The sequence below is a fragment of the Apteryx mantelli genome, chromosome 1, assembly GCF_036417845.1.
Source record: "Apteryx mantelli isolate bAptMan1 chromosome 1, bAptMan1.hap1, whole genome shotgun sequence".
NCBI lineage: Eukaryota > Metazoa > Chordata > Aves > Apterygiformes > Apterygidae > Apteryx > Apteryx mantelli.
This window is the reverse complement of record NC_089978.1, coordinates 181412622-181438796: the sequence shown is the minus strand read 5'-3', so window position 1 is coordinate 181438796 and position 26175 is coordinate 181412622. Positions and strand designations below refer to the sequence as shown.

Sequence of the window (26175 nt, the reverse complement as noted above, 5' to 3'; positions counted from 1 at the left end):
CATGTTTGGCTGAGAAACCAAAAAGTTTTAAGATCATCATCAATCTTTTGCTCAATTTCCACTTGCTCCAGTCTGTTCAAACTTCAAGACAACATGTAGCAAAATAGACCAAAGACAGAAAAAAGGGGGAAGGGAAATCTATGTGGTAGCAAAAGAGATGCCATCCTTGAAATGTGAGCCATGTTTGGTTTAAAAGATGCTATGGTTGTAATAGTGCTCAGCTAAGGGAGAAGATTCAGATTTTTTGTGGTCCCATAACCCTACGTGATGCGACAGCTTTCAGGGCTAGATACAGGCTCTCTGTGGATGGAGCTATGTGAGGGAGTTTGTGTGGCCATGCATATAGGAATGTCTGTGATATCAGATGGTGTTAATTGGGGGCTGCAGTTATAGACACATCTTCTCATCTTGTGAGCAGCAAAGCTGGCCTTCTTGTAACTGATACTGTAGCAGAGATACAGCGAATGGTTGTTACTGCATAAATTCTATGTTAGGATGCTTACAAGAAGCTGAGAGCTATTCTCCTCATAGCATCTGGGCTATAAATACTAGATTTAAGCCATGATCCTGCTTCTCATGATCTAAACCATCAGTGGTCATGGCCAGAGTACTGCCATTTAAAGGAATACTTTTGTTCTTTTTTCTCTGCACTGCCTAACAAAGATTACTCAAGTGGGTGGTCTAAAAATGTGGATGGGAGACATTACATCAGATGCTCTTGGTGTAGGTTGCTTTGCCAAAAGAGTCCCTAGCCCAAGGGTCGGGTTGAATCATGTCTCCTCCAACAGCCTGACTTAAAGCCCCTGAAGTTAACAGGAATCATTCCATTCAGTGGGTGTTGTGTTAGGTCATTAGAGCCCAATGAGCCATCTGTTCACACAGGCCTTTTCTTGCAAAAAGGCAGTGGTGCACTTCATTCCCTTGGAGCAGTATTTCTCAGCCAGTGAGCTGTGGTTTCCCAGGGCATCAGTGAAGGCGGTGACTGCAGTTGGAGAGGTAAGTCTTAAAGCATGGAAAACATTGTTTAAAATTTTAAAGAAAAGACTTGCAGAATTAGTGTGTGTAGATCTTCAAAACTTATGAAGATGAATTTAGTAGCTGTTGGAGTAACTATTTTACGAGATTACAATAGTAAGTTTTGCTGATCATGGTAATAACTGAAAGAATAAAAATATGCATTGATGTCAAACAAGGCGAAATGGCTTTAAAAAGACAACACTAGTGTAAGGGTAGAAGTTCTTCAAATGGGATACACTAATAAAGAAGGTCAAATAGCGAATAATGTCCTCAAGGGCAGGCTTGAGATTTAGATGTGGATATTTAATTTTTAAGAGGTGAGCTGTAGTGTATGGCACACTTCAGACCTGTACGGATCGCTGCCTGCAAGCCTCTTACTGCAACATCCTGATTTCTGCCAAGTCTTGAGCTTCCTTAATTTCCTAGGGAAGCAGACTGGCAGGCTTGTGGCACCTCTAGCAAAGGTTATTAGTGTTTTCCTGTAGTGCCTGGGGAAAAACATACTTTGCTTCACTCTGGTTTCCCTTCATCTTTGGTGAATTCCTGCACAGGGAGGAGGCTGAACAACAGTCCCTTTGCAATTAGACATGTGTAAATAATAGATTTAGACTTGTTACTTCTGTGGCCAAAAATGATGAACTTATTCCATATTCCTCCCACCTGCAAAGCAAACCAGAACTGAACAAAGCCTTCAGTTTGACCTGAACTATTTTAGAGGATGGGAGAAAAATGACTGCAGGTTTTTCCTTACAATCCTTCATCGCTTTCATCCTTTTCCTTTTTCATGTACTTCAGTTTTAATACAAAAAATAAAGAGGAAGCTTGTTTTTAAAATGTCAAAATAGACTTGTTTCACTTTTTCTGAACCCCTTCCTCTGTTTATGTACTGGAATTATCTTTAGTCCTCTGGAGAGATTTTTAGTGAACTTAATATTCGTCGGAAATAAACATATTGACAGTTGTTTTCAATTCATTGTGAGACTTGTAAGAGCCTTACTGAAGTCAAGGTAGATAACATACACTCCTCTCCCCTCATCTACCCAACCAGTCATTTCATCACAGAAGGCCATCGTGTTTGTTAAGCATGATTTCCCCTTTGTCAATACATGCTGACTACTCCATTGTACCTTGTATATAACTACTAATTCACATTTTTTTGAAACTCTCTGAAATAATAAGACAAGTCTTTTCCTTAAGTGGAACCTTCTTTTTGATGAATAATTTTTACCTGCTGTAGACAGGAATATTTTTCTCATACACAGTAGTTAATAACCTGGCTTTGGTTAGATGTGATTTGTTCTAAATCTCTTACACATTTCTCAGCATATATCACAACTGTCCCTCATTACGGGAGACGGCTCTCATTTTACAATCACATTTATCTGTTCTGATGACCTGGTATTACAAATATTTTTTAATTACTTTGACTTATTTTATGTAACGAATACTGAAATATTAAAATAGACTACAGGAAGTGTTGCAATATATAAAAATTTATTTGTGAAGGTTACTTTTTGTACACCAAATACTTTCTACTAGCTGTAGAGAAGTAGACTGTTGATCATTCGTAACTATTACATGGTATTTACCATACAAGTTTCAGGATTATTTTAGGTGGAGCTGATAATGCTGCTAAATCCTTTTCATTCTAAGAATATGATTTTGGTTACTAATATTTCTGAATTAATCCTTCAGAAGGAGTTTTCCATGGTGGTAACTGATTGTGGCTACTGTATTGCCTTTATTTAATACCTTCATTCTTTGCTCTTAACAAAAGAGAATACTATTCTTGGCAAAGTGTGTCTCATAACCCCCACCAATGTCTATGCCATGTAAGAACAGCAGCATATTCTAAATGTCAAAAGTGGATGTCTGGGTTGTAGATCTGAAGATGCAAAGCTAGTTGTTCAAACTGATGGTAGGAAGGGGAGGGTCAGTCTGGTTCCATTTAAGAGATTAATGAGATGTTTGTTTTTTGTGTGTGGGTTTTTTTTTTTCCTCTCCCCTTAACGGTTAAAAGTTCTGTTAAAAGAATGATATAGTTACAAATACAGATGCAAAGGAGTTAAGAAAAGCCAAAATTTATCTTGAGCATGCAGGCTTTTTGTCTGCATGTTTGTATGTATTAAGACAATGTCATTACTAAAATGATCCCACATAATATTATTTTTTTCCATATCTGCCTCATTCAGGCACATGAGGAACTATGCTACATCATGGCAACACAACTGTGTAGTGAATATACTTGTTATCTCAAGAGTCCCTGCCTTATTCATTGCAAAATTTGGAAAATGTTTGATGCAGACAGGGAATGACAGGCCAGTCAGCCTCACCTCACTCATCAGAGGTGATGGAACAGCTAATCCTGGATACCATTTCCAAGCATATTAAGGGTAAGGAGGTGATCAGGAGTAGTCAACATGGATTCACAAATGGGACATCATGCTTAACCAACACGATGGCCTTCTGTGATGAAATGACTGGGTAGATGAGGGGAGAGGAGTCGATGTTATCTATCTTGACTTCAGTAAGGCTTTTGACACTGTCTCCCTAACATTCTCATAGGCAAGCTGATGAAGTATGGACTAGGTGAGCAGTGAGGTGGATTCAAAAGTGGCTGAATGGCAGAGCTCAGAGGGTTGTGATCAGTGCCACAAAGTCTAGTTGGAGGCCTATAACTAATGGTGTATCCCGGGGTCAATACTGGATCCTGTCCTGTTCGACTTATTCATCAAAGACCTGCATGAAGGGACAGAGTGCAAGTCTGCTGATGATACAAAACTGGGAGGAGTGTCTGATACCCAGAGGGCTGTGCTGCCATTCAGAGGGACCTCGACAGTCTGGAGAGCTAGGCAGAGAGGAACCTCATGAAGTTCAATAAAGGGAAGTACTGAGTCCTGCACCTAAGGAGGAATAATCCCATGCAGCAGTACAGGCTGGGGGCTGACCTGCTGAAAAGCAGCTCTGCGGAGAAGGACCTGGGGATCCTGGTGGACAAGAAGTTGACCATGAGCCAGCAATGAGCCATTGTGGCAAAGGTGGCCAATGGTCTCCTGGGCTGCATCAGGAAGAGTGTTGCCAGCAGGTTGAGGGAGGTGATCCTCCCCCTCTATTCAGCCCTGGTGAGGCCCACAGCTGGAGCGCTGGGTCCAGTTCTGGGCTCCCCAGTATAGGAGAGAGATGGCACTACTGGAGAGAGTCCAGCGGAGGGCTATGAAGACGATTAGGGGACAGGAGCATCTCTCCTATGAGGAGAAGCTGAGAGAGCTGGGACTCTTCAGCCTGGAGAAGAGAAGACTGAGGGGGGGATCTTAGTGCCTTTAAATATCTGAAGGGAGGGTGTCAAGAGGATGGAGCCGGACTCTTTTCAGTGGTGTCCAGCGATAGGATGAGAGGTAACAGGCACCAATTGAAACACAGGCAGTTCCGTCTGAACATGAGGAAAACCCTTTTCTCCTTTGAGGGTGACTGAGCCCTGGAACAGGTTGCCCAGAGAGGTTGCGGAGTCTCCGTCCTTGGAGATATTCAAAAGCTGTCTGCTTGAGCAGGGGGGTTGGACTAGATGATCTCCAGAGGTCCCTTCCAACCTCAAGCATTCTGTGATTCAGACTGTCAGGCAGGCAAGAGATGGCTGTGAGGCTGAATGCCATCTTTGCATTCTCTCCCTGCCTCTGCCACCAGAGTTTCTATGTGATGCTGAGCAAATCGCGTAAACTGACACAGTCTCATTTAGTCACTAATCATGTGTTACTAATTTTCTTAATATCCAAACTAAGACACCTGTGACTAGACTCAAAGCTGTGTAGAGTGTTCATCACTGCAAAAAGAATTGATGGGAACTGTGCTTTAAGTGTGCGCCATAAAAATGTTAAGTATACTTGACAGTTGATGGTGTCCAGGTAGGCACCCAGCATTAGTCACGGTCTCTCTTTTCTCCATTTTCTTACATGAAAATAATAATGTCACCTAATCTTGCCAAGACTGTGAAAAAGAACTTCATTAACGTTTGCAAGGCAGTAGCATACTGTAAGATCACCATATGAATAACCGAGAGGATTTTTTTTTTTTAATTTGATTAATGGTAAATAAAACGTGGAGCCAAACACTGAATAAGGAGGATAGTAACAATAAGAATAAATTAAGCAACTGTCCATTTTGAAAGAGACAGAAAACCTGCAGAAAAAGATAGCATGTGGTTATGTAATCAAGGACTGTATCCCAATACAGGTATGCAAGAGGAAATGAGTAAAGTTGTGTGGATTGTCTTAATACAGATATCTTTTCTTAACTTCTGAGCTCTTAACTTTGTGACAGTAGCTTTTTAAAAATGTTTTTGTAGTTATTAAAAGCTTAAAGAATTATTCCTAATATTCCACATATAGCTCCCTGCTCTAGAGATGCTAAAGCACTGATTTTACAGTACAGTGCAGACATTCATAACAATACAGGGACAGACCCAAGCAACTAATTCTCATTGATTTATGTAGAAGACAAGATTCTGAAATAGAATCCAGTACATTTAATGTAAGTACCTAACTTTCATCTAAGTTTTAGGTACCTACTGAAGTGGTCTTCCTGAAGGACGTATCTTAAGTTCCTATTTAGATTAGGAAGATAAACAGATACCTTTGAAACTTTCCGGGAGAGATTCTGCTGGTTTAATTTTGGTGCCAACGCTTATGCTGAAGGTATCTTCCTCTGCAAGCCCTCCAAGACATTTTTCTCTCTGTACTGATTGTGGAGGGAACATAAGCACTTTAGTAGGAAAGACTGAGTATGCACCTGAAACACAAGCTTAAGTTGGTACCTGTGTAAAATAGACTGGACTTTCCCTTTGTATCAGGTCTTAAAAGGTATTCAGATTTATTTGTGTAAGCATATATGTGAGATCTGGTTAAGGGAGCAGAAATACCTATGAGAGCTGAAGAAATTAGAAAATAATACTATTTCAAAGTGATTGGTAATACTGCAAACCTTTTCCTTGTGAATAGTTCCTCAGTAATGCCATTGCAGTCAATGATGAATTATGCACCTAAGCTAGAATCCTATTTATCTTTCATAGCAGAATGCATATTACTTTCATTTCTGCAGGTCTGACCCTACAGAAAATCTTCTGTTCTTTCTCTTATTTAAATTAATGTAAAATCAAGTTCTTAGTGTAGTGATCTAACAGCCTGTGGGGAGGTATATAATTATGCATTACTTTTCAGTCCAACCTACTTAGTGTTGAAGTAACACAACCTCTCTGCATTTTGAAATGAAACCAGTAAACAAAAAAATAATTTTATGCTAAACACACAAATCTCATGTCTTAATCTTCATTCTGTTTGCTTAATCTCATTAGAGCAGCATCTGAAAACTTTACAGTCTTTGCTACTTTGCTAAGGAAATAATATAATCTCCATTTTATGGACTTGGAAGTAAAACATGAGCAAGATAAGCTCAGCTCCATTAAAGGACATCAGTGCATGAAAGTTAGGGACTTCAATTTCAACCTTTTAGGTGCTAGGCCTCAGACTGAACTCTCGACCAAATTCCTTATATAGTAAATGAGGGAGACACCTCAGAATGTGTCATCCTAAACAGCCAGCAAGGTGATTGGAGTGTCACAGAAAGTCCCATGCAGTAGACCTCTGATAGCCAAGAGAATATTTCCTGAGGCCAGGATGGTCCTGAGATGGTACCTCTAAGGTTCCTTCATGGATTTTATGTTAAAAGGTTGTTGGGTAAAAGGCAGAAGCACACTCAGTTCCTAGGGGTCTGTCTTCCTTAATGAATGCCTCCACTGCCTGGTTGCCTTTCACTCCTGCATTTCCTTTCATACTCTTTCCGCGTAGAATTTTAAGTTCTTTTGTGAAAAGTGGCACCCACTCAGTATGAAGGATACAGCTGCCTGCTGCCTCTTTTGTTCAGAAAAACTTGTAACGAGGTGTTTAGGGTATTCTCTTGGGACATGTAAGCTCAAATTTCTTCAGAGAGTGGAAGAAGCTAAACTCAGGTCTCCTGTGTTTTTGGCAAGTGGACTAATAACAGTCTATTCTGTGAAAGAGCAAAAGAAGATATGTTGTAAAAGAAAATATCAGCGTCAACTGTGTTTTTTATGGAGCTGCCCGGCATTTCTAGATGGCTGGCATGCTTTGGGAATGCCTGCCACATCAAAGCACTTGAGAGACTTGGGCAAAGGCACAGTTAGTTTTTTAACTGTTTTCAAGCTTAGGGGTGATCTTAGTGTTGAGCTGTGCAGCCCTGTTGATTCTAGACAGGCAGAGAGGCACACAGGGAAACTTTACGGGCAAAATAAAACCATCTTCAACATTAGGCAGGTGGCAAATGAAAGTTTGCAATATTGCGGTTTTTGGGCTTTGATACCTGGGCTCCATCTCAGATGCACTTTAAATGCCTTTTCCGCATTTGCCAAAAGGCGCGCATTGTAATGCAGTAAGTTGAACCTAGATTTTTCTTGTATGTGCCTACTGAATCACAGGTTTTCTCTTCCCTTTTGTTGTCCTATCCCTTAGTAGGGACACATTTGGCCACTGTCAAATAGAGTGATTTTTTGCATACCTGGCTGTCTTTCTTATTCCCCCCCACCCCCGCGCACACACACACTTTGCAGATACAGCCTCCTGTGCCAGGCAAGCAATTATACAAAATTGTGTATGAAGATTTAATGATACAAAACAGTGTTCATCACAATACTAATTGTGATTCTTACCATCGTTCCATAAACTAAAGGTTTCACGATGTTTGAATTGGGATCTCTGTGATTAATCTTTATTTTATTAAAAAAATGTATTTTGTTTAACAGATGGGGTACAGTTCGTACATGTCACTATTTGGAAGGAAGTGACAACTAGAAATAATGACTTGGAGAAGTTCAGATAATGGTTTATATGCTTTCAGGTAGTGATTGAGAACTCTGCTTTATTACGTCTCACTAGGTTGCATAGAGTTATCATTTCTAATGTAAAACAGAAAACACAGTGTGACTATGCGCTGAGTCTGTAATAAGACACAATGATAAAAATATAAGGATAGACCCATATCAGTTAATAACATGGGAAAATAATGTGTCTGAATACCCAAATTAAAGAGATAGTGGGTTAAAACAGAGTTGACAGGTAAAGTGTATTGAGGTTTGGTATCTGGTTTCCACTTGGGTAACTGAACTGGTTCAGGAAATGAGCAATAAAGCAACCTTTGGTAATGATTTCACTGAAGCCAAAAATCCCCTTGGCTTTTTTAGTTCAGAATAGAACATTTAAGAACATTTCAAAATTGATATTTGTGCTTCATATTTGCCTTGACATTTTCAGGTTTCTGCCTTCCTGCTTTTCTCAGAATCCTGGGTGGGATTTAATCCTACCACAGAAAGTATTAGAGACTCAGATATTATTATTAGGACTGGCATTTGCAGAGTATTGTTTGTATCAGGTAGGTCATTATGTATTTCAGGGAGCAGGAACAGACCTTCCAGCACAGCCATTAGAGATGCAGCAAGCGCTTTTTCCCGTTGTTGGCTGCAGCTATCAGACTATGTATGAGGAAGAAGTATGAAAAGTTGCCCTCCTTTCTATCCCTTTCTTGGTTAACAAATGTCATTAGCTGTATGTCATCTTTGCAGTAAGGAGATATTAAGAGGTGCAAGAATGGGGAATAATGAAGAAGTAATCTTGTGGTGCTTTCCACTACCTCGTTCATCTGAACAGGAGTTGGTCACATTTGAGTACTGAATTATGAAGTTCAGTTCTGTTTGCTGTGGTGCTCCATGCACTTGGATATGTGAGTTGTTTTATACTGAACACATCAGTGTGTGACTTGTATAAACAGCTTTAACTTACTGCTTTCTGAAAACAGCGGCCTGGAGCAGTCATGGAGGGTTTCAGGATTGCTAATTGTTTGTGTACAGGAATGAGCTTATAAATGGTTGTTTTTGCAGTCTTGTGTTGCTCATCGAGGCTAACTGTGTCACTGCCAGAAAAGAGAAGGGAGAATGATTATTTTCTTTTTTCTTCACAGTCTACTAATACTTTCAGGGCTCGATATAATGTGCCTTTAACAAACCGTGAACTTCTCTCCTACTGAGCCACTGCACCCTGCCTACATTCAGAATAGGCAGAGAACCATTATACTAATCCACTCTACCATCATATCTCTAGCAAACACATGTAAGTGATTGCTTTGAATATTTATTTTGATGCAAGGAGTATTAGGTTTTTTATTTGTCAACATAAACAAATAGGAGATTTTAACTTTCTCAACTTTGTAACCTAAACTGTGTAAGTTCTGTTTTTTCAGCTACAGTGTGTTTTGACAAATGTACAAGAGTCACATGTAGCTTTCAGAATAACCCTGCCACCTCACAACAACCTTAGGGTAGTTGAGCTCTGCAGTTAGGGTAGGTTTAAAATGTAGAAGCTGAAATGATCAATCTTTTGCTTTGTTTTTTAACAGGTACGATTATATGCAAGGCCTGATGCAATCCGAAGAGGATCAGGGGACTATGCTCTAAATATTACAAGGAGACTCATTGAATTTTATGAAGATTATTTTAAAGTGCCCTATTCCCTGCCAAAATTAGGTAAGGTTTCCCCTAGAACATGAAGCTTGCCCAGAAAATGGGAAATGAAGTTACCTTTTTAAAGAAAACTTAAGACTGGGAAGTTTTCAAAGGAAGGAATGTTTTGGTTATTTTAGAAGGATCAGCAAGCAAGGATTTTTTTCAGCTCTCCTGCAGAGGAAGGGAAGCCAAATTGTTCCTTCTTTAACCTTTCACTGAAAGGAGCAGCAAGCAGACAGTACTTAAATTTATTAGGCAGTGGGACACTAGGAAAAGAACTTTGATTGATTAGTTTCTTTTTTTTGATGCTGTTTATGCTGGGCCTCGCTTTCATTAGCTAGCTGTTGGAGTATGTTTGTTTTGCAATATTTATATCTTGATGGCTCAGCTTTAGATGGAGAACAGAATTGAAAATATCTGTGGAAACTGGGAACCTGTAATGTTGTAAGGCAATATTTGTTATGCTGATTTGTGTAGTTTATTAATTATGATTAATTTGTGCTTAATTATGTTGCTTATGGAGGAGAACGGCCACGAACTCGTCTTGCTGCTCAAGTGACCTAAACATAAGAGCTTTCAATTTCTGTTATTTTTTTAAATAGTTTCCTCTACTCTTCCCTTTCACCACAGTCATTTGCTCTCCTACACACTGGATTATTTCATACCATATTATGATACCCTCCCTCCTTAGGAGCATGTTTGATCAAGATCCATAAAAGTCTGTTGCTCAGCAGCAGGAAGAAAGTTTGTATTTGGTCAGAAGTGTTAGAGTTTGAACCACAGGTTCCACAGGAACTCAGGGTCTATTTCATTAAACGCCTTGCCTGCTGAGTAGCTTTATTAGTCTTACAACTAGCGGGGTAGGAGATAGATAAAGTAATTGATGTTGCTAGATGAGGATGTTGCATGAATTTTTTATAAGAATGTTGTGGCATTTGTTTCTTGTCCTCTGCAAAAGATGAGTTACAGGCAGTGTTCTCCTGGAGACCTAGCAGAAGGATTTAAACGGGGCATGCACATCAGACTTTGTGTATCCTTTCATACCTGGCTTCAGGTATGTAGCGATGATTTCATACTGTAAGGTATAGACTCACCAATGCCAAAAATTTAAAAAGGAAAAAAATAATCAAAATCTTTCCTCTGAAAAAGGATGAGCAATGGGACTCCGTTCATTACTTGAGGTAGTATACTGTGGATGCCAGGTAACAGCAGGCAGTAGTGAGTGCGTCTGTCTCAGAATACCTTTCACAATGGCAACATATGGCCTTTCAACTCCACATGCTTTATGGGTTATCATTACACTGTGGCATATCTTTTAAAAGTATCTCTTAAGAGAAGAATATGTTCTAATTTTGTTCTATCAGGAATAGAACAGAAGGAATAGCCACAAGTCAAACTGTACTTTTTCATAAACTATTTGTAGTAAAACTGTTATGTTAATATGAAATACTATTTCATTTATAAAATTTGAAAACTATTAATTATCCTGTAGTGTTACTATATGAAATATTGCAAAGTTTCTTATCCTATAATAAAGTTAACTTTACATGACTGAACAGAGATTTCAAATTACTGTGTACATTAGGTAGGACTTGCAAAAACATTATATTTAATGTAAATATAGTAAGAGCAATTTAAAAACTGTTTCAGTGACATAAATATTTTTGAAAATTTCACTTGCATAGAATATTGGGATCTTTGGCTGCCATTCAACAGAACACTAACAACACCAAGTTTAAGCATAAAGTAGTGTCTATAACCTGAAGGAATGTTGAAAAAAAATTCTTTGGCAGGGGGGAATGGAAGTTTAGGGACAATGCTCTCATAGGTGAATAGAAGTACTGAAAACGAATGCACTGTAGTCTTTCTGCTATAGTGGTTTTGCAGTAATGTTAAAGAATTTTCCAGATATCCATCTGAGGGGCAGAAAAAGAGGCAAAACAGCATTAGCTACAGCTGTGGAAGAAATGTGCATCAGGAGAATGTGTTGGTATAGAAAGCATACTTGTGCTTTCCAAAGTGAAGAACAAGTTTATCTTTGGACTGTCATATTGTTGTTGTCATCACTGCAGAGGATTGCATACTTCATTAAGGTTTTAAGAAAAATCAGATGATTTTTGTGGGAGATTTTAGAAAATTTTCTTTTTATTTATAAAGGAAATGGGAAGTATCTTCTAGTGGGAGTGAAAATTAAAGAATATCCTGTAAAAAGCTTTTTAATGACAAAAGCCAGTTTTATAGGAAATGCTCTATTTTAAGCACAGATGTTTTAAAATCAAAATATGAAAAATCTTATATATGTATCATCCAGTTCAGACAAGAGTGAACCTTCACAAATGTAATTATTTTGGTTGAAAACCACACTTATTTTTTCAAAAGAATCTTGTTGCAGAAATACTGACCAGCTTACTATGCAGGTGCTGTATAAATTAATGACTGATATGTTGTTCGTGTCAATGCTGTATGCTGCTGCTGATTCTTTTGTTCCATCGCTGACTGTGTGTGTGTATGGCCGAGTATTTTGTGCTATCTTCACATTCCTGAGGTAGTTAAATTTCCTAGGCTCTTAGGCTCTTCACTTTAGTGGGGATATGGTAGTCAACTGAGCCGTTTCTATTTGGTGGCCTTCTGCGAGCATTGCTGCTGTGCTGTGAGGATTATACTGTTTGATAAGGGACCTATAGCTCTTCGTGAAGTGCTGCCATTGTCTGCATGGTCATCCATTTTAACTCTCTATATTGTGCACATCTAAGGACATTTAGGCTACCAATGTGTTGCTATACGAGAGGGACTTGCATTCATTTGTTCACTTGTTGTGTCATTGAGGTCCATTTCAATGGATAGGCAACTGAAACTAGTGCTGGTCATCTGAGATTGTCATAAATTGGCTAGGGTTCTTTATAGGAGCCACTTCATCCTGACACCTTTGACTATTAGACTGGTTTTGACCAGGCTTTTTTCCTTTACATGTACACATTCAGATATGTGCAGTTGCTGTTGTTTGTTGTGGGCTCCTCTGGCTTCTTGGCAGCCTTTGTTACTATTGGGAAGAGTGGAGAATCTGAGGGAACTGTTTGGCCGTACAATGACTACCTTTTTTTGGGACTTACATGGCCCGTGCTAGCTTCTGAATATACTGGAGCAGTAGATTTGTCTGCCAATTGATGTGAATTCCAGCTGTGAATGTGAATTGGGAATTTTCTCATGTGAATAACCAATTTCCACACTTGAAAGTTCTATTTAGCTTGTAGACATGTACATTTTTCCACATTGTACTCTGAACTGGAAGGTGCTTGTATGGGGTTTTAAACTAACAGTTCTTGTATGAATTTCATTTCTAAAAAATAAGTCAGGTCTTTAAAAAAGCAGATTATTTCTCCAAGTCTATAATATCATTATAAACACTAGTTAAAAATCAGGGGAGGGTAAGGCATTGGGCTTTATTTAATTCTGAAAAGATATGGAGCAAGGTTTTTAATTGTGCATCTGTGGCTGGTGAATACAAAATACGTTTCTGTATTTGTAGCATATATTTAATTTTAATCCAGTTTGCAATGCACAAAACAATTTCTTCGTGTGTATAGAGCTTTTTCTTACGAGGATCATCAAGACCATGGAACAGTTTCCCTCTGGGGAATGATTAAGTACGCTAGAACTCTTCATGCTCGAAGTTGTGACTAAGCTGTGAATAGTATGGAGTGGAAGGGTTGGCTGTTTACTGGCTCTTGCAGCCAAGAATAAAGGGCCATGCAATGAGGTTAGCGGGAGACAGGTTCAGTGAAAACAAAATATATCAGTCTTCCTACAACAGGTAGTAAATCTGTGAAACTCCTTATCAAAAGATATTCTAGGTGTGAAAGGTTTCCATGGGTTTGAGTGAAGACCTGGACAAGTACTTGGAAAAGAGCTTCACTGGAGGAAATTCCCTGGTCTAAAAATAGAGGCTGGAAAATACTTGAGAGAATACTATATGTACTTCCCAGTTCTTACTCTTTCCTGAACATCTGCTTATGGCCACTGCTGGAGAGCAGGATACTGAGCTAGAGGTCCTTTTGTCTGAATTGATAGGGCTATTCTTACGTTCATGGTTTTCCAATTTCTACAATGTTTCTATTAAAGGGCCATGGAATATCTTTACAAGAAAACTCTATGTACTGAAACTGGGAAACTTTGTAAGGTTCCAGTTATGACAGTCTGTCAAATTCTTGTCTGTGGTGCATAAATGAGTTATTTGTGTGAAGATTTTTTAGTTTCTGGGTCTTGGTTTTCCTGAACAAAGGAACTTAAGTGTCCCAAGGTTTAGACACACAGTGCCTAGCTCAAAAGCAGTTTGCTCAGATTGATCCAATCCTTATGCTCTCAACTGGGATGTCTAAATTAACAAGCTAGTTACCATAGGTTCCTTATATCATTAATGGAGAGAAGCTTTTCTTGAGAATGGTTTGAGTCTTATGTGGGCAGAGTCTCCCTCTGGAGCTGCCTAGGTAAAAGAAAGAATGTTTTATTAACCTGTGAGCTTAATTTAAGTGTCAGTTACAAGATTAAGCTTCTATAACGTGGTTAACCCTAGGAAGGGTTCTCAGCCCTGCCTCCTGCTGTGATGGAGAGCTGGGAATAGGGTTGGGGAGAACCTAGGCTTAGGTTTGGCTCTTCTAGTTTAGGCTTAGATTAGGGTCTTTTTATTTTCTTTGACAGTGTCCTGAAAGGTGGTAATATGAACAGTTGGTGAATCCACTTTGGGACGTAGCTGTATATGTTACAGAAGGGTGAAAATAAATCCCCTTGCTGTTTTATTTTGAGGCCATTGGAGATGAATCAATATTTCATTTATAAATACTACAATGTGTGTGAGCACTATGGTGTTAAAAAAAAAATCGAAAAAAATATTTTTTTCCAGACTTTGAGAAGTCCCTTTTATGTAGAATTGTTGTACAGCAAACTTTGGAGTTACGTCTGCTACATTTTTGTATCTTTTTCTTACAGGCATGTTCAAGGTACTAATTACTGCACATACTTGTTAGTGCCAAAATGATACATTCTTGTCTTCATTATGCAGCACAAAACACTATTTAAAGTTGTGAATGCAAGCTCAGAAAGTGATTTTCCAAAGGATTCAATGATACATGCACAATGGAAGACAAGATTGGACCATTAACATTTGCTCTTTGAGTATTTCTGGAGAGCAAGATTCAGTTTTTAGTGTGTATCATTGAAGAATTGAAGGTGTTTGTTTCCTGTGATGTACAAAATTGCTCAACCATATAAAGAATTAAAATTCAAAGGGGAACTCTTTTGACTTTTGAAGGAAACTCTTGGACATCTGCTGTTCCCTGCTTGTTGACAGTGAATATTTTGATGAAAGATAGTGCTGTTACTTGTTACTGTGGGAGGTGTTGGAGGCATGGAATAAAGTTGTTGGGATGCTTCTATAGGATGACCAAAAGATTTACTGTGAGCATTAGTGATTCATTTAGATTTAATTGCTTTACTGTTAGCTTGACTCTTCGATGTATTCCTGCCCTGTTCACTGCAATATTGTCTTCTGCCCTGCTTGGTCTTCCATCATCTTTATCCGTACTCTCTCTTCTCTTACTCCTTTCTTACTTTCCCTTCATTTGTCCTTCCTCCTGTCTCTGTCACTGTTTTTAGTATGGACCTAATTCCAGATTCATGCCTGCTTTCTCTGCTTTAGTTCCGCTAAAAGTTTCACAACTCCTGCCCTTGTACTTTGTCTTTCTACCCAACAAGGTGGCCTCTTCCTGTCACCTGCCCAAACTCTGACCTGGAATTGCTGTATTACATCAAGATAGATATTTCATTTTTCTTTCTCCGTGTATAAAATGAAAACTATAATACTTTTTTAGTCTTGTTTTAACAGTAGTTGAAAATGATTGTCAGTTGTTTGTTTTGTTTTGCCCTGATCAAGAGGTTGCCAACCTGAAGATTTGAAAAATACTGATCTGGTCAGATCTCCAGCATGCCAAGGCATTTAGAGTTTCATTATGTTCTTGTGGCATCAAAGCTGTAACTTCTATTTGAGCTATACACAGTGTTCTAGAAAGATATCCAGACTCTCTACTGAGAGAGAATCCATCACAATGCTGTAGGAGAGAGGAAAAGAAAGTAAAAGTTTAAGTCTGAATGAGTTAGTAGTTGTACAGTGTTCTGAATAGAGAAGAAAGAAGCATAGGAAGGCAAATGCCCTGGGAGTGGGACACATGACTTCTGGAATGAGGAAGGGTGGGAGGGGAGGCATTAAGGTCTTGATTCATGTGCCTAAACTGGTACTGTTTAAAATGTCTTGGGGTATCCTGAAGACGTCTAGCTGCTTGTTCTGATGGCTTCCAGGTGAGGTCCTGTTAGTCTATGTTATCCCTACCAGCTCCACATGGGTACTTGGAATAACATTGAGCATCTCAAATAAGGCAATTACCTGTGTTTAGGCAGCAGAATTGAAATCTTCTATTTTCTGTGACCAGTTGCTCAAAAGAAGTCTAGTGGCTTTGCACATGTGACTGTTTTGGTGGATACAGAGCATTCGCACACAGAATGAACTATTTCACTTGCACTACGACCTTTGAAATTTTGTTTTGAGGGTTTTTTTTGGTTTGTTTGTTTTGTTTTTTTAACATTTCTAAACTGTGAGCACTTCAAAACAGCAACTCGTCAGGGCTCCAGAGGGAAAAATTCCATCTCCAGCCATAGGAGAAAACAGTGTTTTTTCTCTGAACAGGGCTTTGAAATATGTAAAGGAACAGTGAGTTACTAAACTGAAACAAACAATGAATAGGAAATTCAGTCCATAGTATGATATTAAGAAAGAAAGGAAAAATAATCTTCACTTAAGACTTTTTCTTAATGTATTGTTCTAAACTATGTTAAATGGTAAGCCAATTCATTCCAGTAATTCCTATAATACTGTTCATAACGGGCATTGTAACGGGTTTTGGAAGTTAAGTGGAAGCTGATCTCTGGTGAGTTGGTGCTGTGCAAGCTTGAGTCTGATACTGTTTGCAGGAGGCAAGAAAAGTTACGTATAGGAATAAAGGAGCTTTATACGGAATAAGATAAATCAGCCCCGATGGAAATAATCCTCTTTTGAGTGAAATGTTTTCGTTATGCAGCTATTGTCCTCCCATCTTAATTATGACATGAATACTGTCCAAACCTCTTGAACCAGAAAAATGTCAGTTAGTAGCATTATTGCCAATAGTATCTCAGTCAGTCCGCAGTGAAAGGAAGGTGACCAAATCTGACCGTGTTCACATTGGCTACTCGGCTAAATCAGCTTATGAGATCAGTAGGCCTTTAAATGCTTAATTAAAGAAAAATTAGGAGAAGGAGATGTTGTTCCTTTGGGAGTGTAACAGGATGTGGGGGACTGTAGGAGACTTCGTGGAAATACCAGTGCTTTTTGAGCCATGAGAATGCTTCATGCACAATCCTTCATATGAATATAATGGCTTTTTTTCTAAGCTGCTTTAAATAAAGTCATGAAAACAGTTAGCACCAATATAGAAGTGGGATTCACTGAATTTTAGCCATCTGAAAGCTGTGTCTAGTCCAAGTTAGTTCCTTGAGTTTCTTACCTAGTCTGAAACATAGGTGCCTCATAAGTTAGGAAGTACCAGTGGAGGTGCCTCTGCTGACTGCAGATACAGGAAACTGAACTGACTTAGGTTAGATTTAATGCCTGATTTTTAAATGGCTAAAAGGTGAGGTGAATCCCTCTGCAGGAGTTATAAAATGGGGCAAGTCTTTGACAGGCACAAAGACTCTACAGAAATTTTAGGACTCACCAGGAAAACATGTGAATTTTACCTGGTAAGAGAGGGTTAAATGCCTAAAAGCTCATGAATCCGTGGCTAAAGTAGTCGTCATTATAGCTCTTTTCACTCTGCTGCAGCAGAACTCTCATCCCTGATTGTTATCTTCTTTGAGGCTGCTAGTGATTGTCTTTTGTTACCTTAATCATACTGTTCTTGACCAGAAACGTTCACTTACGAATGTCAAATTTTGAAGGGTAGTAGTGATTTCTGTCATAAAATAGTATTGCTGGAATAGCAACCCTCTTGACCAGGTCTTACTTCTGAACTCAGGGATGTTTTTAAAAGAGGCACCTAAAGATTGTTGATAACCCGTTAGAACTGAGAGTTGGGAGAGTTCGTCAGAGACTTTCACCAGCAGCTAAAACCTTTTTCACCATTAGCTTTAACTTCGTCTTAAGCATCTGTAGGAAAAAAAGCTTTGGCCTTGTCCCCACAATGAGCTCCATGTGTGTATAGGCACTGGGAACCGTGACTTTGTTATGGTTTTGAGCTATATGTCATAGTATATGTGGGTGAACTACTTTTTGTATGTAGCACAGAACTGTGAAAGTCAGAGACTAGAAAGTTAGAGAACATGGAGACAGAGCTGCATGGAAAAAAACAAGTTTAGAAATGTTTGGAAAAGATGACCAAATTGCATTACTGAGGATGCTGTGATAGATTTAGGTGGCATCCATGAAGAGGTGTGTGTGAATCCTTGCTCAACACGTAGGAAGACTGGATTGCAGAGAAAGTGCTAAACTAGGAAATTTTTTCCTTAAAATTTTTTCCCTTTAAAAATCATATCTATATTATTTATAGTTTGAATGAAAATAGGTAACATGGTTGGTCTAAATCAATTAACTAGTGCACTGAGAAGAATGTAGTGGTCTTTTTTCCCAGAATTAGATGGGTGAGAGGTAGAGGCATGATACCCTTCATGTGGAACACAGTGTAGAAGTAAGATAAAATCTATTCAAGTATATCTTCTCAGAATGAAAAAAGGAAAAGACTACTGTTGACCTAACAACAGATATGGTCTACTTATGTGATCTTCTACAGTGAACAGTTTTCAAACAACATCATCAAGACAGCTGTGGATCCTTAGACACAACGAAATAACAGTAATATGTTCATAATGACACTATTTGAGTGAACATGGAAGCTTGCTGAGGACTTCACTTTCTCTAATTTTGAGTGTAGCTGGTTCATATTCATAAACATATGATAAATCTTAAATAAGGACAATTTCAAGTTCAAATCAGGAAAATTTCAGTTTGCATCTAACCCAGCAGTTTCAGGTAGGGAAGAAAGCAAAGGTACTATGCTGAATTCTGGCAGACTGCTGCCTTGACAAGGTTTGCTGCCCTGTCCCTGCCTTATGACAAGGCATTTTGCCTACTGACTCATTTAAATTGACTTGAATTTGCTTTTGTTTATTTCTTATGTTTAACTTGAAATTTGGTCCATATTTAAAAATTTTGACCTCATTCATGCTTACTGTAACTCCAAGGTCACTCCTTAATAGTCCCACCAAAAAAATCACTTTTCCTTCAATTAGGATCTTCTGTGTCAGATGGAAAATAGATAAGGGAAGTATGGATTTCCTCCCCCCCCATACAATTAATATTTTTATTTTATTTTCTAATTTATCTAAATTAGTGATGTTTTGAGAGCTACAAAAAAGTAACCACATACTGATAATGTCCTGAATATTAGAAAGTTAGATAAGTCTGTGTGTATATGTATAAAATGAGCTTTAACATCTTTCTTCTGTACTGTAAAAAATACAGATACAGACATAAAGCAGATACATTTTCATATATCATCAAAGAGCTGAGGAGTTCCTTTCAAGAGATTATGACAGAGTCTTGAAAAAGATTATAGCACATTAAAGTGGGACTTAAATAGGCCAGAGATTTCTGTCCATACAAAAGATGTGAAGAAATGTGTAACTACAGTACTGAAGAAACCTTTTGCTACCGCATAGATTCTGTTGGCTTACTTATAAACCTTCCACCTGTACCAGTTAGTTTCTGTAAGCTACTGAAATTCAAAGGGATGTATGTACTCACCTTTTATTGCTTTTGCTAAGGATATTGTAACTGAAGAGATATCCTAACACATTGAATTATGCTACGTTTGCAGCACCTTGCCTGAAGCCACTTCATTTTTACATTAAAGAAACCATTGATTTCCAGTGTAAAAATGAAAATATTAAGAAAGGTGAACAGCTTTCATTTAAAAAAATGAATTGTCACTCTAAGTATGTTTTCTTTCTGCATGTTGGTAAGCTTCTTAAAGTGTTATGTGGACATTAAAACAATCACTTTATAAAAACGCTATGAAGATCCTGGGCAGATACTGCTAAACTTGCTTTCCCTGTTCTTCTTTTCTGTGTATAAATTTTCCTTTTCTTTGCATCTAATTTATTTAAATGCCATCTGCTTGTGTATTTAAAACAAAATATTTCCAGATTCAGGATCAGTTCTATAAATACCTCATTTTCCTTCACTCTCTCCGATTTCTTATCAGTAATGCTTTTTAACAAAGTTGTCCTCAAGAAGGTATATATTTATCATAGTGATAGTGTACTTCAGAAAGTGTATCAAGCTAAACCAACTCCCACTGTTCAACTCAAAAATATGTTCCTTGTCTTATGCTACTCCTCACTGAAATTAAACTCAGAAAATATTTTAGATTAGAGAAATCAAGTCACTTTTTCTCATCCCATGTTCAGCTTTGGAATGGCTCTCCTGTTTTACATGACTGGGTAGAGAATCCCCAAGCAGGTGGGAGGAAGACCAAAACAAGGTCAAGGCAAGGGGAAAAATGTAGAAAGACATATGAAAGAAAATAACTTTAAATGTATTCTGGAGATCCTGGTCATAGATTTCTGCAACTATTACTGTCTCTCTGGACAGCTTAGATGAACCTTTTGAAACCTTCTCAGAATAGCCCCTCAGTCTGTGGCTTTGTTCCTGATCCCTCAGCTCTGTAATGATAGGGGACTTGTTAGCTGGAACTGATCATAGGAAGAGAACTCCTATAGGTACCTTATGCAGCAGGTGGTTTGGTCTGTCACTAACATTGTGACATTAACTACAGACAGATTTCCTTTGAGAATCATGATATTAAAGCACAGGTGTTTTGACAGAACATCATTAATTATACATGGCTACATTTATGATGTGACACCTAAACCAATAACGAAAGTCATCAGTTGAATTTTTCATATGAAATGGCGTGAGATATTTCTGTAGTCATCATAGTACCTAAGCATTTCGTGATCACTGACAGCAGTTTCAACATAATGCATCTTGCAGATGGAGAAATACCATTGTTCTGCTGTAATATTTAGAGGCATAGCTGGAAGAGCGCTTAGAGGCAAAGGCACTCAGATGTTTAGCTCATCACACCTATACAAAATTCAGTTGTCAGATGAGATTTGAGCATCTATTGAAGCAAAACAAACAGAACACAGTTGGAACTTGCACCCTTTCATAATTAAATATTGATTATTCAGTTTCATGTGAGGGACATTCACATGACTCCAGTATTTCCTACTTTAAAATTAGTCTGAGAGTTTCTGTTCCTTGGTGCTAATTCTCAGGAGTGGAAATACGTAAAACACCACCAGATTATTGTAACCCTAACTTAGATACATAGAAAAACTGCATGTTATTTATTTTCACTGTTAATGTAAAGTGATTTCCTAGGCATCTCTTCTCCATACTCTTGAAATGTTTTTAGTTAGTTTTTTCTGTCGTATGGGAATCATGGACAATTGAATTTTATGAAGCAACATGGCTGTTAATCAGTAACAAACAGATACAATAGAAATCATGTTTTGTGCTGCATGTCATCTCTCCAGATATTTTTGTAGAAAATATACAAGTTTCCAAGTGATTAAAAGCATCTGAATTGTATAAGCTATGATTGATAACAATGATTTAATGTGGCTCTTAATAAAACCTTCCAGAGATAAGAATGTTGTCAGATGACACCAAAGGATATTCAGAAATTGTTGTAAGTCATTCAGAGTAACAATGAACAGACAGCTTTCTCTAATGCTTATATTGCATTTGGGGACAGCTTGATGAAAGTACAACCCCAATAGAATTCACTGTTTTATCTTTACCAGTCTAATTCTTTAAAAAAAAAAAAAAAGAAAAAAATCTGTATTGTTGCAATCAAAACTCCATACCTGTGTGGCAACCCTGATATTTCTGGGTATGGGAATATAAAATGGACACATCCAAGTACTTAGCTGAAAGCTAATTTAATGTTGTGGTAATAAAGTGGAGAAATAAAACAATGCAAGTGAACTTAAAACAGTTTTAAACAATAAAAGCAAATCTTCCTAGTGGTTCTAACTTCTTAAAACAGTACATGTATTTGCCTGCACATGCTCCTTTAACATTAATCTTTCCAGCCAGCCATACATACATACACATAGGTAGGCACGTGCAAATATATGTATTCATTATGCTGGCTGTATTTATATGTACATATCACTGCAATTCTATTAAGAGTATACAAACATATATTTATAAAGATAAAACTCCAAGCAGCAGGTGACGTAGACTTTTACTGAAGCTCTCCCAGGTCATAGTTCCCAACTTTTTGCTGTCACATGATCAAAATTAAAATGTAACGCGGCCAAGTCTGAGCATACAACCAGACAGTGGTTGTATCATGTAATAGGGAATCTCTATTTGGTGATAGATACACTTCCAATCATGAGATGAGTTTGAGTCTGTGGATGATTAAAGAAGTGGGGCTGTAGGGAGTGCACTGGCTTTCAGGCCCTTATCTGAGGGTCCCATGAGGACACTGTATCCTTTTTATTGACTGTAGGTTAGATTTCTGACTTAAAAAGTCTTATGAACTTTTCCTGACTGCCTCCTCCACTTACAGATTCTCCTTGCAAATACTCTCTTGTCAGATCCAAGAAAGATGAGGCAAGCAGACTCTATTCTAGGTGCAGTTTCATAAGACATCAGCTTCAGTGGTAAAGTCATCTCCTTTCCTTTTATTTTTAAGAGGTTATTATAACCTGCTCTTTCCAGAGAGCTTGTCTTCAGGATGGTCCCACAGTTGCCAGTGCCAGTGCCAGATTCTCAGTGCATAGCTGAGAAGCAGTGAACTGTAATGTGGAGATGGGAACTGATGGCTGGGATATGGATGAAATCCAGAAGTTCTTAAGACAGCTTTACTACCTAAGCCAGTATTCATGAAACTATAGCCCTAGGAGGGCTAGATGGTGCAACACTAAGAATATGATAAGTATAATGCCAAAATAACTCTTAAGATTCATATATGTAAAAAAATCTAGTGTATGTTGTATCTATGCTATAAAAATCGGGACCTCAGCATCAGAAACTTGCTGGTCTTTTCCTGTTAGCAAAAAAATGATGAAAGAATCAGCTTATCTAGAAAGAAAGAACTGTCTCTCATGCTACCACCAGTAGCCTGTTTCCATTACTTCAGTAGCCATGAAGTGGAAGTCTACAGAAACAGAAGTTGTAAAATTGTTTCACTTCAATAATCATGTTTAGGAACAGTGCACCTATAGGGAGATAATAGGACCAGAGATGATATAAATGTCTCTCTCCATATCAAAATTTTTGACAGGACAACCAAGCTATTTTATACTTTGGAGAGTAATTCCATGTAGAACCAGACTTGTGACAGCATATTCTTTGATCTGTAAAACTGGTGAGCACCGCTTAAACTCATTTTAATATTCCTAACTAGGAATTTGCCTTCACTACACATGCAAGATCAAGGCATTTTGACCTGAGGATTATGAACAAGTCCAGGAGGCACAGTGTTGCTCTTTCTTTATATGAAGATGGAAAATTCCTGATACTATCTGAATTGGTTCACGGGATTAAAACACAGAACTGTTCATGTAGGTATATTTAAAAGCTTTTTGGATGTTTATAGCCATCTATCATCACTTATAAAGGATAATACTTCAAGTTGCTGAAACCTCATCTCTGACATAGCCTTTATAAAACATAGGATTTAGATAAACACACAGAATATATTGCAAATATAGTCTCTTCAGTCCTGTCTTTTTTTCTGTCCTAATACTTTAGCACTGTGTTCTTCCTTAGATTAAGCATACTATTGAAATGTATGTGCCATAGAAAGGTTTCAGTTCCTTCAGCGAGTTTCAGTTCCTTGGTGTTATTTCTGCCATATGTAAGTTTTGAATTGTTCTGCCCATAGCTTCCTATCTCCTGCTCTGATGGAGACCTTGCATTGTGCATTCATTTCAGGTGCATTTCCATCTGGTCTCGTGATAACTGAACACTTTTCTAGAGGTGAGTGTGGAGTACCCCAACAAAGGAAGGGCATCCTCTTCATCCTCTCACGCATCAGCTACAAGAAACACATTCTAAAATGAATGCAGTGTGCTGCGTTTCTTTCAGAGTGAATTGATTGTGGGTTTTGCATCATCTATGTTAAAAAGTTGCACTTGCAAAAATTCTGTCTGTCTTTCTTTAGCAGAGGTAGTGAAAAACAAATGGCAGATGCACACACTGTGTTTTATAATAAACGTGTATTAGACCCCCAGCTTACCTTTCTCTTTATGATGGTCACTGAATTTTACTTCAAAATGTCCTCTTTAGCTTATTTTCTCTGCTTTCCTGGGAAGAATTGAGTGTATAAGCTGGTTTCACAGTATCACAGTTATAGAGCTAATTGGCTCTTTTTGCTCTGGTCTGTCTGTGTGTAGTAACCAGCTCTGAGTTAAGATTTCTCATCTGTACATGGTACTTTTCTATGGTGTACTGTGGTTTTCGGACTCTATGAACAGCAAGCTGAAGCTGAATCCTGTTCCTAATTAAAACTATGATCTGAGATTTGCCTGAGGTTTAAAATTTGTATGTACTCAAAATGTAATAAAATTTTGATGGATTTTAGCTGTAGACTATGAGTATTCTTTAAAAAGGATTTTTCTCATAGTTAAAGGAGAGAGGAAAAAGGATTTTTTTGTCTCCTTTTTTTTTATCTCACCTGATAGCCCACCTTCTGATATTTGGGATTGTGGACTTGCTTGGATGTTACCTTGAACATTTGGTTTGTTGTGAAGATGAACGATTGGCTTTGTGGATAATACTAGCTTCAAATATTTCCCTGTGTTACTGTGTTAAGTTTTACATCCCTGCGAACATGATTATGAAGGCAGTATAGCTGTAGAACTCAACAGCACGTAAATAACCTTTTGTTTATGTTTTCTGCTCTCAACGTTACTTTTATGTCCACTGGACCTGTTCTAACAGTGAATGCATCTTTAAACTGAGGGTCTTTTCCATTACAGCAGTCTTTACTTGACATCTTCCCTACATGTTTTTATGGATTGTGATGAGGAATGGAGTTTGGGAATCCAGAATGCTGTTAGACTAGAAATTCAGCACATAGTTGGAGAGCTGCCAGGAGCTGGGATGAGTTGCAGTTGAACATCATTTATGAACCACCTGACTTTACTTGTGGACTACCAGTGGTTGTCCTTGGTCTTCAGTAGGCATATCTCATTTTTGTTTTAAATGGGAAGGCAGCAAAAAATACACTTTAAAAAGATGATTTCTGACATGAAGATAACGTTCTGTCTGCTTGATCTTAAAAAGGTGATGTGTCCTATTTAAGCCTTGGCATTATCATAAACCTGATTTAGAATGTTTTCAGTTAAGAGTTTTTATTGAATTTGATCAAACTTTATTCACTTCCTTTATGTTTCTTTTAAATCTTGATGTAATTAACAGAAGCTAATTTCTTATTATGCTCTTTTATTCGCTATCTGAAGCCAAAACGTTGTGCATTTTTAAAAGATGAGATTGGGGAGCTTTCATATATGCAGACAGAGCTTTCTGAAGCAGAATTCTGAAAAATGGCATTGCTGAATGTGCACTTAAGGTGTAGTGTATGATCAGTGCACATGGGTTTGTGTTTCATTTCCCATTTCTGTGCAATAAAATTAAGCAAAAACATAACATATTGAGATCAGAATATTTTTTTACACTGGTCACCATTGATTAATGTACCATGGCAACTAATAGCACATTTTTGTGTGATGATATGCCTCAACTAGACTAGCATCCTGTCAGCTACCAAACATGGCTAGGCCTGATCAGCGTTTGCATGGAGGCTGTCCTATTGGTAGAGTGATCTTTTAATTCAGTAGGTGATGCTTTTGCTTCAGATCAGCTCAATTCCCCTATTGCTATTGGATGAAATACAAAGCAAGGAAGTCCGTCACCACATCATTCATTAAAAGAGTTGTGTATTTTGAGAGGAATAAATATGGATGCTTACATCTTGGTCAAATTCCAACTTAATGTAAATCGAGTTTGTATGTAAATGAATCTTCAACATCTAAAATGCCACTAATCCAAAGTGGCTTCAAAATAATAAATGAAGCGAGTAAGTCAGCACTGAATTGTCATAAAATCTTTTGTTGCTCACTGTTACCACCCTAAATTGTATAGTCCACTTGGAACTTGATTTTTACCCTTGTTTTCTCTTCAATGAAATTATATTGTTCGATGCTCAGGATTTATTCCTTATATTGTCTGTTGAATATATAGTACAGGTTGTGAAAGGAAAGTCTTATCACTAAGTCTTATGTACTAAAAATGTCAGAATAATTTACATCCCATACATATTTTTATAGGGTGATGGGTAAGGCTGGAATAATATCTTTGTGACCAGAAATATTTGGCATTATCAATGCCAATTTGATGACTGCAAAGCTATAGATTTTACAAGTTTGTACAG

General features: G+C 37.9%; 1 protein-coding gene across 1 annotated transcript in view; it reads left to right on the top strand.

Annotated features, from left to right (window-relative positions):
• Window positions 1-26175, top strand: part of TRHDE (thyrotropin releasing hormone degrading enzyme) — a 227958-nt gene that overhangs the window by 33631 nt on the left and 168152 nt on the right. The window contains exon 3 of the mRNA XM_013947643.2: window positions 9472-9598. Within this exon, the coding sequence (XP_013803097.2) occupies window positions 9472-9598 (127 nt within the window). The remainder of the gene's footprint in view (window positions 1-9471; window positions 9599-26175) is intronic.